The sequence below is a fragment of the Dermacentor albipictus genome, chromosome 9, assembly GCF_038994185.2.
Source record: "Dermacentor albipictus isolate Rhodes 1998 colony chromosome 9, USDA_Dalb.pri_finalv2, whole genome shotgun sequence".
In the NCBI taxonomy this organism is placed as follows: Eukaryota; Metazoa; Arthropoda; class Arachnida; order Ixodida; family Ixodidae; genus Dermacentor; species Dermacentor albipictus.
The window spans coordinates 90,292,630-90,308,453 of record NC_091829.1 but is presented as its reverse complement, the minus strand read 5'-3'; the positions used below and the strand labels follow the sequence as shown (position 1 = coordinate 90,308,453).

General features: G+C 47.1%; 1 protein-coding gene across 22 annotated transcripts in view; it reads right to left on the bottom strand.

Moving 5' to 3' along the window:
• LOC135908912 (uncharacterized) overlaps positions 1 to 15,824 on the bottom strand; it is a 199,097-nt gene that overhangs the window by 40,581 nt on the left and 142,692 nt on the right. For 18 of the 22 annotated variants that reach the window (XM_070524975.1, XM_070524982.1, XM_070524988.1 and 15 more), the window contains one exon: positions 781 to 887. The exons of 3 other annotated variants lie outside the window; for them this stretch is intronic. Coding sequence is in view for 1 of the 19 variants with exons in the window: in XM_070524987.1 (XP_070381088.1) it covers positions 781 to 887; positions 3,590 to 3,642 (160 nt within the window). In the remaining 18 variants the exon portion in view is untranslated. Of the gene's footprint in view, positions 1 to 780; positions 888 to 3,589; positions 3,644 to 15,824 lie in introns of those variants that run through there. One more of the 22 variants, XM_070524987.1, reaches the window with a different exon arrangement.

The following is a 15,824-nucleotide window of genomic DNA, read 5'->3' as shown; positions in this document are numbered from 1 at the left end:
TTTTCAATGTTTTCTTCAGGAATCTCCAACTTTTTTGTAGCTGTTTATATTGCTTCTATGAGGAAAGAAGTTGCGATGCTAAAAAAAATAAATATCGATCGATGTGCCAAAGTATGGAAGGGTGGTGTTGTAACTGCGAACATCTTGCACAGAATTACGATTATTCTATGCCGCGATGCTCACTTCTTGTTCCTATCCGAAGGGCAGTGCCTAAATGGTAATGGGATTAGGAGAAGGCACTCCCAGTAGAATAGATGAAACAGCTGCAAAACTTTCCAGCAGTTGATTGTGTGGCCTCAACATCCGAAGTGGCCTTCATTATCGAGCCATAGCAGCGCAGGAACATACCTAGTGGAGATAGGCGAAGAAAAATCCTACTGATCGCCATTAGCTACCACGAAGCGGCGGCCTAGCCTGAGTGCGGGCATTCTACTCTAATTTCTGCCAACTTCGAGGGCTCAAGACTGCGTCGCCTGCTAGTGCTTGTGTTGGGTCTAAAGTGACCGATGAAATACAATTGCTTGCGCAAAGAGTAATTGAATTAGAATGAGCGTTCCAGAGGAAATAAGTAATTCATCAAATATTAAGTACACATAGGCCTAATTGATTACAAATAGGTGATTATACGTAACTCGTTACGTACAATTCTTCTAGGGAGTACCTGCGCAGCTGCAACGCATGCGGTGAAGCTTCATTTACTCGAGAGGCAGTACACAAGAAGGCTATATGTGACCCGTTTAATCGTGAAATTGGAAAACGATATACCATCGTTTCACTTACATTTTTTTAATGTTCCAAGCACCGTGAAGGCTACCAAACAGACGACTCCGACTGATATCAAACAAGCGATGATTGCGTAGACACGTTCATGGCCGTTGGAGTCATGGCTGCAAGGATTATTGGAGAAGTGTACTGTTAGGTCACCAAAAGTTATTAGTGCGAATAACTCAGGTTAACATGCAAGCCCATAAAGCTGTAAGGAAGTATGAGCCATGGCGTACCGTATTAAGTTTTGCAAAGGTTTTATGCGAAAAACATTCCGATAATTATCTGCAAAACTTGACTGCGAGAAAAATGAAAAGATACCTTTAACTTCTGCGCTACACAATCCAGCGTTTTATGAAATGGTATACCGGAAGAGTACAATTACATTTTAATATTGTAGTTATCCAGAGCTGCGAAGATATGATCGCATAAAAATGTACGTAGCTTTAGGAAACGTGGAAGTTGTCAAATGTCATCCTAAGCACTCCGGATAATAGTAAAGCGATGTTATGGGTACGTTAGGCAGCCTCAAGGCCCCGTCGCGCGCCATAAAACATTCGCTTCAATATTTGACGTCAAGTCTGAGCTCGATAAATTTGACATATTGACACGTGTACTTGTCTTTCTCGGGCGACACATTTTGCCGCCTAACAAATGTAATCGCACAGCGCGGGACGCACCTGCATGTGTCCGAAGTTTCTGGAAAGTTATCGATGCTTCTATCCGCTGTCTACTGTCACCGAACCTTGTGTTATCTGATTTCATCGCTTGACGCGAATGGTGTAGAACTTTGTAGAAATCATGCGGGTCCCAACGATTAGTCTGGAACATTCGATGACTGCTGTATAAAAGCCGACGCGCTTGACCCGCTGGCCAGATTTTCGACGATCGCCGACCATGTTCGCCGCTATCGTTGTGCTATAAGTGTAGCCTGTTTTGTGGGCGCAGGTTCGCCCAATAAAAGTTAGTTTTCTCTTTCACAGTATTGCTACTGTGTTCTTAGCGTCACCACGTGACATCTGGTGGAGGTGCTTTTCTTTCATGTACTGGACGCCCCCGACAAGCCGTGATCCAAGCCCGGAACGCAAAGACAACACCAAGGTAGTCCCGGACCATCGAGCAAGCCGCCGTCTTCAACAACTGCCCCCGGAGCACCGACTTTTGCCTGAGACGACCAGGAAGATGGCCACCACGTCCACCCCAATGGCAGCCCCAGCATCCGCCATCGTGCTGCAGCAGCCCAGGGAGCTTCCGACGTTCCTTGGTTCAACGTTCGAGGACCCGGAAACCTGGCTTGAGACATACGAGAGGGTCGCTGCCTTTAACAACTGGAACAGCAACGACAAACTGCGACATGTCTTCTTCGCATTGGAAGACGCTGCCAGAACGTGGTTCGAGAACCTAGAAACCACCTTAACGACCTGGGAGCTTTTCCACAGCGTCTTCCTGGAGACATTCGCAAGCCTCGTACGCCGAGAACGAGCCGAAGCGCTATTAGAAATCCGGGTGCAGCTACCAAATCAGACCACCGCGGTTTTTACAGAAGAAATGAGCCGCCTATTCCACCACGTCAACCCGGAAATGTCCGAGGAGAAGAAAGTCCGCCATTTTGCTCGTGGTGTAAAGGAGGAACTTTTCGCCGGAATGGTACGGAGCTCACCGCAGACCGTCGAGGAGTTTTTTGCGAGGCCACCAGCATCGAGAAGACACTGGAAATGCGGAACCGGCAATTCAACCGCCGCTCTAACTCGATAAACTACGCCGGAGTTCAGTCACTGGCCACCGACGACCTGCGCGAGACTATCCGAGCGGTCTTGGGGGAGGAGCTGCGAAAGCTGTTCCTATCATCACAGCCTCACGTGACGTCGATTGCCAACGCAGTACGTGAGGAGGTCCAACAACACCTCGGAGTAGTAACCACAGCCGCAAGCGATGACATACGCCGTTGTAGCCCATCCTCACGTACCCCCTCCGCGTCCACGCCAGGGCCCAGTGACGACACAGTTCCGTCGTCCACCACCACCCCCGAAGCCAGCACGCCAAGCCATCCCCTCACGTGGCGTTCCAAGGAAGACTGACGTTTGGCGCGCCCCCGACCACCGTGTGCTTTGCTATCACTGCGGAGAAGCCGGGCACATCTACCGCCGATACCCATACCGGGATATGGGACTCCGAGGGTTCCCCGTTAACGCGCCGCGACCAGAAATTGGCGAACGACCTCGCGATATCGCCGACTACGTCGCCGCCGTTCAGTGGAACCCTCGACGACCATCCCGTTCGCCGTCACTAGGCCGCTACCTGTCACCGCAGCGCCGACCGTACACCAGGCCAGCACGGGGCCGCTCTGCGAGCCCATATCCGGAAAAATAAAAGCAGCAACCGATGGAGGTGCGCTTCCTGTTTGTTGAACTGACGATGATCCTCCGCCGCCGAAGAAGACGACGAAGAGACCATCTCGACGACAAAATAACAACACGCCGCCGTCCCGACGAAGTCAGGAAGCCAAGACTACGCCGACGAAAGACGACTTAACGGCGCGACGTTCCAGCTTTAGTTCAACACGACGCCGCCATGATCCGATGCCAAGACGTAACTGCAACGCCAGACAAAGAGCCACCGACCTCGACGTGCTTCTCGACGGCCACCAGTTACCGCCTTAGTGGACACAGGGGCTGATTACTCCGTAATGAGTGTACATATCGCTGCCCATTTGAAGAAAGTTAAAACTGCATGGGAAGGCCCTCCAATTCGAACCGCTGGAGCACACCTCATTACGGGGACTGGAATCTGCACGGCAAGAATCACCGTTCATGACCGCACTTACCCTGCCACCTTCGTTATCCTCCGACAGTGCTCACGAGACGTCATTCTCGGCATGGACTTCCTGAAACAACAAGGCGCAATCATCAACCTGAAGTCGAAGTCAATAACGCTGTCTGAAGATCAAGTGATACCGCCGGAGAGCCCTCGTAGTCGTCACGCCTTGAGTCTGCTCGAAGTTCAAGTGAGCATCACGCCTCGCTCCAGCATCTCGGTCGGCACCGAAACACCCGCTGACGTAGAAGGCCTCATCGAAGGCGACAGACGTCTACTGCCCGACCGTGAAATTTGCGTCGCAAGAGGGATCGCTCGACTGAACGGAGGAAACACGAAGGTGTTGCTAAAAAACTTCAGCCAGGAGTTCAAGCACATCAACAAGGGCACGACGATCGCATACATCGAGGAAATTCAGGTAACCAGCGATGCGTTTGTCCTCTCGGGTTCTGTCGCATCTACCCCGACGACCGTAGTTCCCGAGCCAGACTTCGACATAAATAGAAGTCTCACCGTGATTAAGCAGCAACAGCTCAGAAGTCTGCTTCGACGATACAAAGACTCCTTTTCGACGTCATCGAGGATTCGACAAACACCAGTCGCAAAGCATCGCATAATAACCGAAAAGTGCGCTCGACCACTCCGCCAGAGTGCTTACGGAGTTTCGACGCGAGAACGCGAAGCTATGAGACACCACGTTGACGAAATACTGCGTGAAGACATCATCCAGCCGTCGAAAAGTCCGTGGGCGTCTCCAGTTGTTCTAGTGAAGAAAAGGGACGGGACTCTACGTTTCTGCGTCGATTATCGTCGAGTGAACAAAATCACGAAGAAAGGCGTATACCCCCTCCCACGGATAGACGACGCATTGGATCGGATCTGCAGTGCTAAATACTTCTCATCGATGGACCTCAAGTTTGGCTACTGGCAAATAGAAGTCGATGAAAGGGATCGCGAAAAGTCCGCCTTTGTCGCGCCAGACGGCCTCTACGATTTCAAGGTTATGCCATTCGGACTGTGCTCGACGTCTGCAACGTTCGAGCGCGTCATGGACATGGTATTAGCAGGATTGAAGTGGCAGATCTGTCTCGTTTACTTGGATGACGTCGTCGTCTTCGGCGGAAATTTCGACGATCACCTGAAGCGGCTTGCGACAGTACTAGAGGCCATCAAATCGTAAGGCCTTACTCTGAAGCCGGAAAAATGCCGCTTCGCTTACGATGAGCATCTGTTCCTAGGCCACGTAATCAGCAAATCTGGTGTCCTTTCAGAGCCGCAAAAGACAGCTGCAATCACACAGTTCCCGCAACCCATCAACAAGAAGGCAGTGCGTAGATTTCTTGGCATGTGTGCCTACTAAAGCCGCTCTGTCAAGGACTTTTCACGCATCACCGAGCCGTTGACATGTCTAACTAAATGTGACCTTGAGTTCAAGTGGGAAACGCGGCAGGCCGCCGCATTTGAAGAACTCAAACGACGCATACAGTCGCCGCCGGTACTTGCGCACTTCGACGAGTACGCCGATACAGAAATCCATACTGATGCCAGTAGCCTAGGCCTCGGTGCCGTTCTAGTCCAGAGGAGAAACGGAGTCGAACAGGTGATAGCTTACGCTAGCTGGTCGCTGTCAAAAGCAGAAGGCAACTATGCTACGACCGAAAAGGAATGCCTCGCCATCGTTGTGGCTACAGCTAAATTTCGCCCTTATCTTTATGGCAGGCCATTCAAAGTCGTCAGTGGCCATCACGCGTTGTGTTGGCTAGCGAATATAAAGGATCCTTCAGGTCGACTGACGCGGTGGAGCCTGAGACTACAAGAATACATCACTGTAACCTACAAGTCTGGACGAAAACACTCTTATGCCGATTGCCTGTCACGCGCCCCCATTGACGACGCCTTCCATGGGATGATGAGCGCAGAAGACTTCGCTGAACAGCAACTGGCAGACCCGGAGCTAAAAGGCCTCGTCGAATATTCGGAAGGGCACACCGACGTTGTCCCCAGGGCATTTTGGCCCGGATTATCTTCCTTCACGCTTCAAAACAATCTACTCGTGAAGAACTTCTCACCAGTCCGCGCCGACTACCTTCTTGTGGTCCCGTCAGGACTTGTCCAGAAGTACTGCACGCCCGACATGACGATCCGACCGCTGGACACCTCGGATTTTCTCGGACACTATCGAGGATACAAGAAAAGTATTATTGGCCGCACCTGACCGCCGACGTCGCCCGTTATATCAGAACGTGCCGAGACTGTCAGCGACGCAAGACACCGCCGAAAAGGCCAGCCGGAATACTACAGCCAATTGAGCCTCCTTCCCGACCATTCCAGCAGATCGGGATGGACTTTCTGGGACCCTCTCCGACATCAACAACCGCAAATGAGTGGATCATCGTGGCGACGGACTACCTCACGCGCTTCGCTGAAACTAAAGCACTGCCGAAAGGTAGTGCAGCTGGAGTGGAGAAAAAAGCCGGAGCTCACTCAAGCCATTCTGAACTACAGTCAGACAAGGCACAGGAGGACCACGGCCTACCACCCGCAGACGAATGGTCTTACGGAGCGGCTGAATAAGACACTCGCCGACATGCTAGCGATGTACGTCGACATCGATTACAAGACCTGGGATGCCGCCCTGCCATACATAGCATTCGCTTACAACACGGCGGTGCAAGAAACAACACAGATCACGCCGTTCAAGCTGGTCTACGGCAGGAACCCGACGACGACGCTCGACGCCATGCTGCCGCACGTCACTGACGAGGAGAACCTTGACGTCGCTACCTATCTCCAGGGCGCTGAAGAAGCCCGACAGCTCGCCCGCCTGCGGATCAAGAACCAGCAGAGGACCGACAGCCGACAATACAACCCCTGACGACGCTTCGTCGAGTACCAGCCCGGTGACCGTGTTTAGGTATGGACCCCGATACGCCGACGAGGACTCAGTGAGAAAGTACTGCGACGCTATGTCGGACCCTACAAGGTCATCCGACGTATTGGCGCACTGTACTATGAGGTCGTGCCAGACGGCATTTCGCATTCAAAGCGGCGCCACGCCCGATCTGAAGTGGTCCACGTGGTGCGCCTTAAACGCTTTTATGGTCGCTGACGAACTTCCTTATTTTGTTGTTTTCTTTGCTACGAGTGCTTATTTATTACTTTCGTATGTTTGCAGCATCGGGTCGATGCTTCTTTAAGAGGGGGGTATTAACACGCGTACTTGTCTTTATCGGGCGATACGTTTTGCCACCTAACAAATGTTATCGCATAGCGTGGGACGCACCTGCATGTATCCGAAGTTTCTGGAAAGTTATCGATGCTTCTATCCGCTGTTTGTTGTCGCCGAACCTTGTGTTATCTGATTTCATCGTTTGATGCGACTGGTGTAGAACTTTGGAGAAGGCATGCGGGTACCAACGATTAGTCTGGATCTATCGATGACTGCTGCATAAAAGCCGACGCGCTTGACCCGCTGATCAAATTTTCGACGATCGCCGACCGTGTTCGCCGCTATCATTGTGCTATAAGTGTAGCCTGTTTTGTGGGCGAAGGTTCGCCCAATAAAAGTTAGTTTTGTCTTTCACAGTATTGCTACTGTGTTCTTAACCTCACCACCAAGTGACAATATAGACGTGCCAAAACTTTTTTTTTGTTACACCTCAGAAAGGGCGTCCCTGGGCCCCACAATGAGGATGTTTATTGACTACAATTATCACCTCGTAAGATGTTGATAAAGAACTTCATAAGAATTGATTTGTTGTTTGCCTCCTGCTTGCCAATTTCGCTGTATGGAGAAAAATATGGATGCATTCGGTAGAGAGTTTACTCTCACTTGTACATCGCCACTTGCATCCTTCCCTCGCTATCCTGTTCCGTTTACATTGTGTTACAGAATCGGAAGTGTCACCCCAGCGTGTACCAGATGCACTGCGTCTCTTCGGGGAACTGTTGATGGACATTCAATTAGGTGAATGTCCTCTGGATATGTCCAAGCAACGATTGTGAACCTAAATGCGGACGAGGACGCTGATCTGCTATCAAGGAGGTTAAGTGGCACGAATGTAATGAAAGCGCGTAAAGAAAGCGCGTATTTAAAAAAGGAGACAGCTGGGCCCTGTATGTGAAATATCAAGACGATAAAGCTGAACCCTTTGCAGCGACATCGCATAAGTTGTGGTAAAATGCCTTTCGCTACGTCCTCAACAAAATGTAGCTCTGACTGTTCTACCATGATACGTTTGACCAGTCGCTATCCGGAATATACCAACCACTCTGAGAACATAGGTCAAAGTAACAGTAGACAAACATAGCAAATAAGAAAAGCGTGGTCAATAACCAAATAACCTGATGGGCCCAGTTGGTATTACATTACCTGGGGCCCTATAACGTATAACTCTTCCAATATGTTTCTATTTCAATCTCCTGACGTCACATTTTCGTAACCAGCGACGCAAGCACCGGGCGGTCACCCGCATGGTTGTCTGAACACACCAATAAAACGCTCTCCTCGTTCATAGGAGGTCACTTTTCTTTGCTTGAAAAATGAATAACATTGCCTTCACTGAGCGGCTTGTCGTATCTAGTTCGCTATCAAGAGGCGAGGAGAATGCTTAAGTGGAGAGGGATTACATGGGGCAGAGCCAGTGCACTTAAAATCGATAACTGCATGAAGAGGGTGGTGCCGGCGTATGCGATCGGTCGGCTTTCCCTTACTTAGCTTGCGGTGGCTGGTCGAAAATCACGGTGGCATTCAACGGAAGCTTACGAATGACGCTAGAAGGGAAACTCAGTAAAGAAGAATTGGCAGAATGAGTTGGTAAACGTGCCGAAAGTTCTCGAAAACATTACACAGCCACGCAAGAATATTTATTATATGCAAGTACACCCATGCTCTCCGGCAGGTGCGAGTCGCCAGTGTCTAAGCGATCGGCGGCAGGCATCTTATATTCCTTTTGGAACGGGGCAGCCTGCGGCGATTCAGAAGAAAATTAAGTTTTGTTCCGCACATAAATGCATCTTTAATGCGTACGCCTCCCTATGACGCGGTAGGTTTTCGCGGTTTTGTGACGTCGCGTGACTGGCAGGTGAAGTGGGTGCAGCCCGAAAACTTTTGACCAATAGCCGGTGGCTAATGGCGAAAATATGTGTACACATCATATCAGATGGGGAGGTGTCGCGGTTTTTGTGAAGTCGCGTGACAGACAGGTGAAGTGGGGGTGGTCGAAAAAAGTTTCTGACCAATCGTGGAGCTTGGAATAGTTTTACGTTATAGCGCCCCTGATGTCTAGCGCAAACAACGCACGCAAGACAACAGGGAAGGCAAAGATTCGGGCACCCGTTTTCGATGCCTTGTCTGCGTACCTTGTTTCGCTTCTTGTGCCCCGTTTGAGCTACACCACAGGCAACATGTAAGTACACTTGTTAAGTGTATGCAGCGTTTCTTTCATATCGTAAGCTCCATATGTAAATATTTTTGTTGATCAATTTGATGGGCAAGATATTGACATACTCTCGACGTGGGACAGCATTCACAAAGTATATAAGTAGAAGCAGAAGGAATACTTAGTTCCAGTGGTTTGACTTACTCGCCAACTGCAAGGTGCAAAATGAATACCATTCGAAATTAAGCACACTCATTCGGCGCTGCATGTCTTATTCCATACAAAAAGAAGTCAATTTCAAGCTCAAGAGGGTAAATACGCCAACATGACGCATAATATTGCCTGAAGGCGCGAAAAATTAGTTTAGGCATTAACATTAGGTTCTTATTCACATTTAAGGCTAACTACAAGATACAAAACGTATTTGCAAGAAGGGAAAAACAAACAAGCACATTGCAACTATTAGTTGCAGGTGCGACTATGAGTTTTCAAACCCTGCATCAATAAAGGACAGCCCGGCTAGTCAGAGCCGACAACAGCCCCATGACCTCATCTTTTGATATAGGAAATCCGTTTACAAAATATTTAGAAATGAAAGTCGTTTTTTTTTTATCGCGCTGACATCTTGCGCATACTTCGCGCATTCTCCGGCTTGTTCTTTCGCACGATATATGGCTGAGACATCGCGGTTAATTTACAACTTTTTTTATTTGAGCGTGTAGAAGGCGTTCCAAGTTTAATATCATGTGTTATCTTAGAATCTTCCTAAGCGCAAGTAATTGTGACCTTATAGCAAACAATGCGACTCTTAGCGATTAGTATTATAAATAGATGGACTAGGTACATTGCGATGCGAGAAATCTTACCCACGTAATCCCGATTACAAATCAAGTGCATTGCTCGCAAAGTGCACCGCTAACGAATGTGATAACAAAAATCCCAAGCACAACGCTGCCACTCATGTGCGCCGGAACAAAAAAAAATATGTCCGGCGTATTTGCAGGGCCCAATTTTGTGACTTCCGTAGAATTATGTAAAGTAACATCGGAGCATCCATGATGCTTACAATATTGCTTGCTAGAGATTAGCCCTTTCAAACGACATTCCTATATGTAACATAAACACAGTGAAGCTGTTAATTTGCATGATAAATTCACCGAGACCTACCGAAACGGTTTGCGGCTAAGGTTATTGCAAACAAAGGTGGACAAAGATAGCATCACAATCACGCAATTTGTCTTCTTGCATCACGTCACGTCAGTGCCACGTTTGATTTTTTAGAAAATAAATTCACGTAATTTATCGGAAGCATATGGCTTGTAAAGTATAGCATGCCTAAATTATTTATCAGAATTAACATATGCCCTTTTTTGTTCTTCATAGAGGGTTGATGTTTGATCTTTTCCAAGCAACTCAATGTTGAAAGGCATGGACAAGTAACGGAATAAAATGTCCGTAATATTGTTTCAAGATTCTTGTCTACAACGTGCACATTCAGGTGGGTAAGGTGCACGAAAACCGAGAGAACTCAAAATTGCTTCGAACCTCGCCACAGCTGAAACAAATAATTCCCCCATTACCTGAGTACGCCACTAAGAATCCCGAAGAAACGAATGCATTGACATTAGGCCTTCGTGGCAGGTAACTGTTTCACTACGTTTCACGCATGCAAAGTACTTTCTGCCATGGCAAGTGCAACCTAGCAATCGTAGAAAAGCATCCTGCTTGACATTGAACTTTAACGCGGTACAAAACTTCTCTGAATCGAATAGCGCTGTACCTTTTGTTCGCTTTTACCGTCTATGACAATGCGTCTTGATGCGCCACTTTGATCACTTGAGGCCACGGCCCATTGTATAAGTGTGTGGCGAGAACGTCTCATAATGAGACTTCTGTGAGTGAATGCCGACGTAACGTAATTTGCGAACACGGGATTTTGGATTGTTTTTCTTTTAGCCTTATGTACAGCACATCCGTCAGACATTACAATAGCCACAAGTAATGTTATCAATAGAACTGCCGCAGATTAGAAAGTGTGTGTGCTTCCTGCAGGAAGATAGCTTGACTTGGATAAGTCGGGCTGGGTAAGGATATGAGAGCACTTAAGCTGAACGACGAAACAATTCTTCGGTGAACATAACTGAAAAATATTTTAGCAACTCGCCGTTACCTTAATATAGTGCTACTTCTTTTCACAGCGGCACTGTCTATGGCTAGGATCTCTAGATATCTTCGTGGTGTAAAGTCACCGGAGGACTGTCCCCATCAATGGCTGATACTCGCATCTGTAACCGCTTATACTCTCGTTAAGCGTAGACCACAAGCACTAAGCAAATTGAAGTGAACAATGCACACATTATTTGAAATCATGCATACAACAAGCAGAGCTGCACACCTTTCAATAAAAAACAAGCTCAAAGCAGCCATCTCAACCACGTGATTGATGATAAGGCGCTCCTGTGCTTACATGCAATGCGAAGCACTCCTTGCATAGGTTCCCCGGTAAAGATTAATTTTGCGCAAGCGGCCATGGCAACGATCGCTTGTGACGTGGGGAGGGAAGTCCCTAACCTTTCGTATGTAAATGAGCAGCCTATGAACTCACTGCATTGTTTTTGCAGCACCTCTATGAACGGCGGCATGCTGTCAAATTTAGAATTACTCCCGTCAATATCACTAGTCTAAAATATCATTACTACCTTTACTCTAAAGGCATAAAGCATTGCATACCCCTCTCAGCAGTTGTAGTTGTGGTTTTCAAATGATTCTCTAGATATTCACATTCGTTAGGCCGGAATTGGGAGTCAATCTTTTAATATATATAATGAGCGTGAATATTTAGAGTGGGGAAATTTCAAAAATCCACAAATAATTTACACACTGCGGTTAAGGTAGAATTAATGGGACACTTCATTCTCGTGTAGAGCTTCCCTCAATAAATAGGTGTCACGTGTGTCACGTGGCTTCAATAGCGTTAGAATTAGCTAAAGCCAGCCATGGCTATATATATATATATATATATATATATATATATATATATATATATTTCAAGCCCGGAACATGTTCCTGCCAGGTGGCTGACGCCCCGGGAGTGCGCCGCGAAACGTGCAATATTCGATTTCTCAAGTGGTGAAATTCACAGCAAGCGTACCCCACAATTTTAAGCAAACATCGTGATTAGTCAGCTCATCTCATAAATCAGCTGGTGCTCCATATGAGTTGTCGGCAAGACAATCAGCCAACAAAGCGGCATCAATAGCAGCGAGTTTAAAAATGCAAAAGAAACGGTTGCTATGTCACATTTACTTCCACGAAGAGGTTGAAAATGTCATCCTCGATATTTAGCGTCTTTATCAAACCAACATTTGGGGCTATTACCTCTGCGGAAGCCTGCGAATTGAAGGACGATTCATTGTCGTATTCATTTGTCGTATTGGGAGTCGGTGTCCGAACCGTTCAATTTATTCCGCCTAGTTATGAGACCTGCTAACCTTATGGCTAGCTGAGATGTTATAGCGAAAACCCTGGCTCTGATCTCGCAGAATATCGCATTTCCAGGGGGAATCTTTATTGAATGTGAAGCGTTTTTCAGAATTTTCTTGGGTTTGTTATGCGATTAGTTTTTTACGGTAATTAACTGCTTCCGGGGTCTTTCTATCTATCTATCTATCTATCTATCTATCTATCTATCTATCTATCTATCTATCTATCTATCTATCTATCTATCTATCTATCTATCTATCTATCTATCTATCTATCTATCTATCTATCTATCTATCTATCTATCTATCTATCTATCTATCTATCTATCTATCTATCTATCTATCTATCCAGCTATCTATCTATCTATCTATCTATCTATCTATCTATCTATCTATCTATCTATCTATCTATCTATCTATCTATCTATCTATCTATCTATCTATCTGTCTGTCTGTCTATCTATCTATCTATCTATCTATCTATCTATCTATCTATCTATCTATCTATCTATCTATCTATCTATCTATCCAACTATCTATTTACTATCCATCTATCAATGTATCCATCTATCTATATATCTATCTATCTATCTATCTGTCTATCTATCTATTTATCGTTATCCCTTTTCCCATAAAGCTGAGTCACAGGATAGTCTAATGAGCTAGTCTAATGACTTGCTATTCGGGCTGATGTGCTCACGAAACTGGATTCAAAACTAGCCATCGCACCAACTAGGTTCACTGGATATGAGCACTGGGTATATGAAGCTCGATATATGGCACGGGATCCGTGCAGCTCTTCAAAGAACCTCTATGATGACAACTTCTGTAACCGGGTAAACGCAACTGTTCGTGTCGCTGTACAGAGACAAATGTAATGCTTTATATGTTCTGCCGTTATGATCGCGTGACACGCGGGGAATTTGCGGTGGTGCCCTTTGATGCCGCAGCGCGTGCGCTAGAGGAGAAGCACGACAATCAGCACGTCTTTTCTATGCTACTGCATTGTCTCGCTGCATTGCTTCAATACTAATCTCATTAACGTCAGCATCGGTCTTAAGTTTACAATTTAGCAAGCTCATGACATGTTCTTACCAAGTGGCTCCGGTATCTCGGGTTCATCTGAAAACGTGATAGTTTCCAAATACGAAGCATTGCAATATACCAGCAAATGAAAACCAGGCATGTAACTCATCGTCGTGAATCGTTAGCTCATCTTTTGAAGTGGCGCGGTCATCTTGTACAGCAGAACACATATATAAACTGACGGTAAAGAAATGACCATTAAAGCAATAAAAATCTCAGCTAGTCGAAAACATGTACATTGCAATCTGCTAGCTGGTTCATGTGTACACCTCAATGAACAACTTCCATAAATTTCCTCCGCGTTTACCATTTCTTCCAAGCCTATATTTCTTGCAACTATTTGTGTGGAATCCTGCAAGGCGAAAGACCATCCAAGAAACGCACAATTGTCTTAAGCTTACGGCATTTCGCAGAACTGAATTCCCATTCTTGGAGTATGGTCTTCGAAGTGATCATTCGTTCAGTCTAGCTGTGAGATCTACGAGGCTTTTGATTAGCTCTTATGGTTGAGGGAGCCCACTGGGAAGGCCTGGATCTCATGGCCGATCGCTATTCCACTGCAAATTTTTCGCTACATGTGAAGCTTTTCTTAAAAATTCTAATGTTTTTTTTGTCTTTAGCTTTTTTGAGTACCTAATAAACTTTTCGGGTCTGTCTGTCTGTCTGTCTGTGAGCTGCCTAGCGCGAGCGTCAGCGAGAATTGACCCGTGAACGGGCTCGTCGTCGTAGAGCCTGCCTCACGCGCAAAAAAAAGAGAATAACACTAGCAGATATGTTCTCGAAATAGTTGCGCGCAATAATGATTGAATATGCGGTTTTACGTGCCAAAACCACTTCCTGATTATCAGCCACGCCGTAGAGGGGGACACGGGAAATTTTGACCACCTGGGGTTCATTAACGTGCACGTAAATCTAAGTACACAGGTGTTTTCGTACTTCACCTCCACTGAAATGCGGCCGCTGTGGGCGGGATTTGATCCCGCGACCACGTGGTCAGCAGCCGAACACCATAGCCACTGAGCAACCACGGCGGCTTTAAGAAAGAACACAGGAAAAATATAGGTGGACGAGAAGAGCGCACTTTTCGCCTTCCTCGTTTTTCCTGTGTTTGTTCTTTCTTAGGCGCAACTCTTCTTCAAATATAGCCATGCATGAACTTGTCCCGCGATATGTTATTCTAAACTGACAGAAGCGCAAAAACAGCACTCCTGAAGCATGCTCACCACGCGAAGTGTGCAAAGTGAAAATGAGGTGAAAGAATGGTGAAACAAAAATTGGCAGTGGCTTAGCTCGACTATGCTAGGATAAACGTAGCGAAAGCTAAGGCAGAGCATGGTTAGCCTTGGTTATTTTTTGTTGCAAGTCCAGGTTAGTTTGGTTGTCTAGCTATGTTGCCGCGTTTAACCAGTAGTTCGGCGCACTGTTCGTCTGTTTCATGGGCGATTCGTTTCCTCTTCAAATCGTTCCGATGTCGATTCCAGGCCTCCTGCTTATGAGAATTGTCACCGTCCATACTGCATCCTCAACTGTCGTTGCGGCGCACGCCAGCGCTCCTTTGCAATCCTCTCACATTTTATTAGGCATCCGACGCAGCTGGCAAAGCGAGCGGACGTGAGCGCAACGACGAGGAATGCGTGTGACGTCATACCAAACGGTGATTACGGAAAGTCGCGGCGCTGCGCAGCGGCGGATCACCTGTGGCTTGGTGCTACAAGCGGCGCATGCGCAGTAGTAACTAGAGAGTGAGAGAGAGAGCGGAATATCCGCGGCGAGGCGCGCGGTGTGACGTGATGTGCCTCCTCGGAGCACCCCCACGGCGAAATCAAAAGTTCGCGGCGAGTAAAGCTTTCGCTTTAAAAGATATACACTATAGACTGCTTGCAATGGTCGACTTGCATGGTGTAACAGTCGGTGTAACTACCGCAGCGTCGCTGTTCGACCATCTTAACGGACTGGAAAGGGGAGGGGGGGAGTGATTTTTCAATAAGCTTAGCTGTTTCTTGGGCACACACACTGATAAACCCATTTAACAGGATTTGGTATGAGTATCTGAGAGTGACTAACCTGAGCGGGCGTGAATACGAGCGAAAGCTGGTTCCGGTGTGTGCAAGTACACGTGAGTTTGAACGTGATTGTACGACACTGAATATCCGTAGGTCTGAGCATGATCGGGAGTTGTCGTGAGTGTGATTTCACAAGGGCGTGAATGAAAGTGAATGCCAACGAGTGCGCGAGATGATACGATATGAGGGTGAGTAGGTGTCGCTGGGTGTCCCTATGAAGCTTGAGTGCGAAC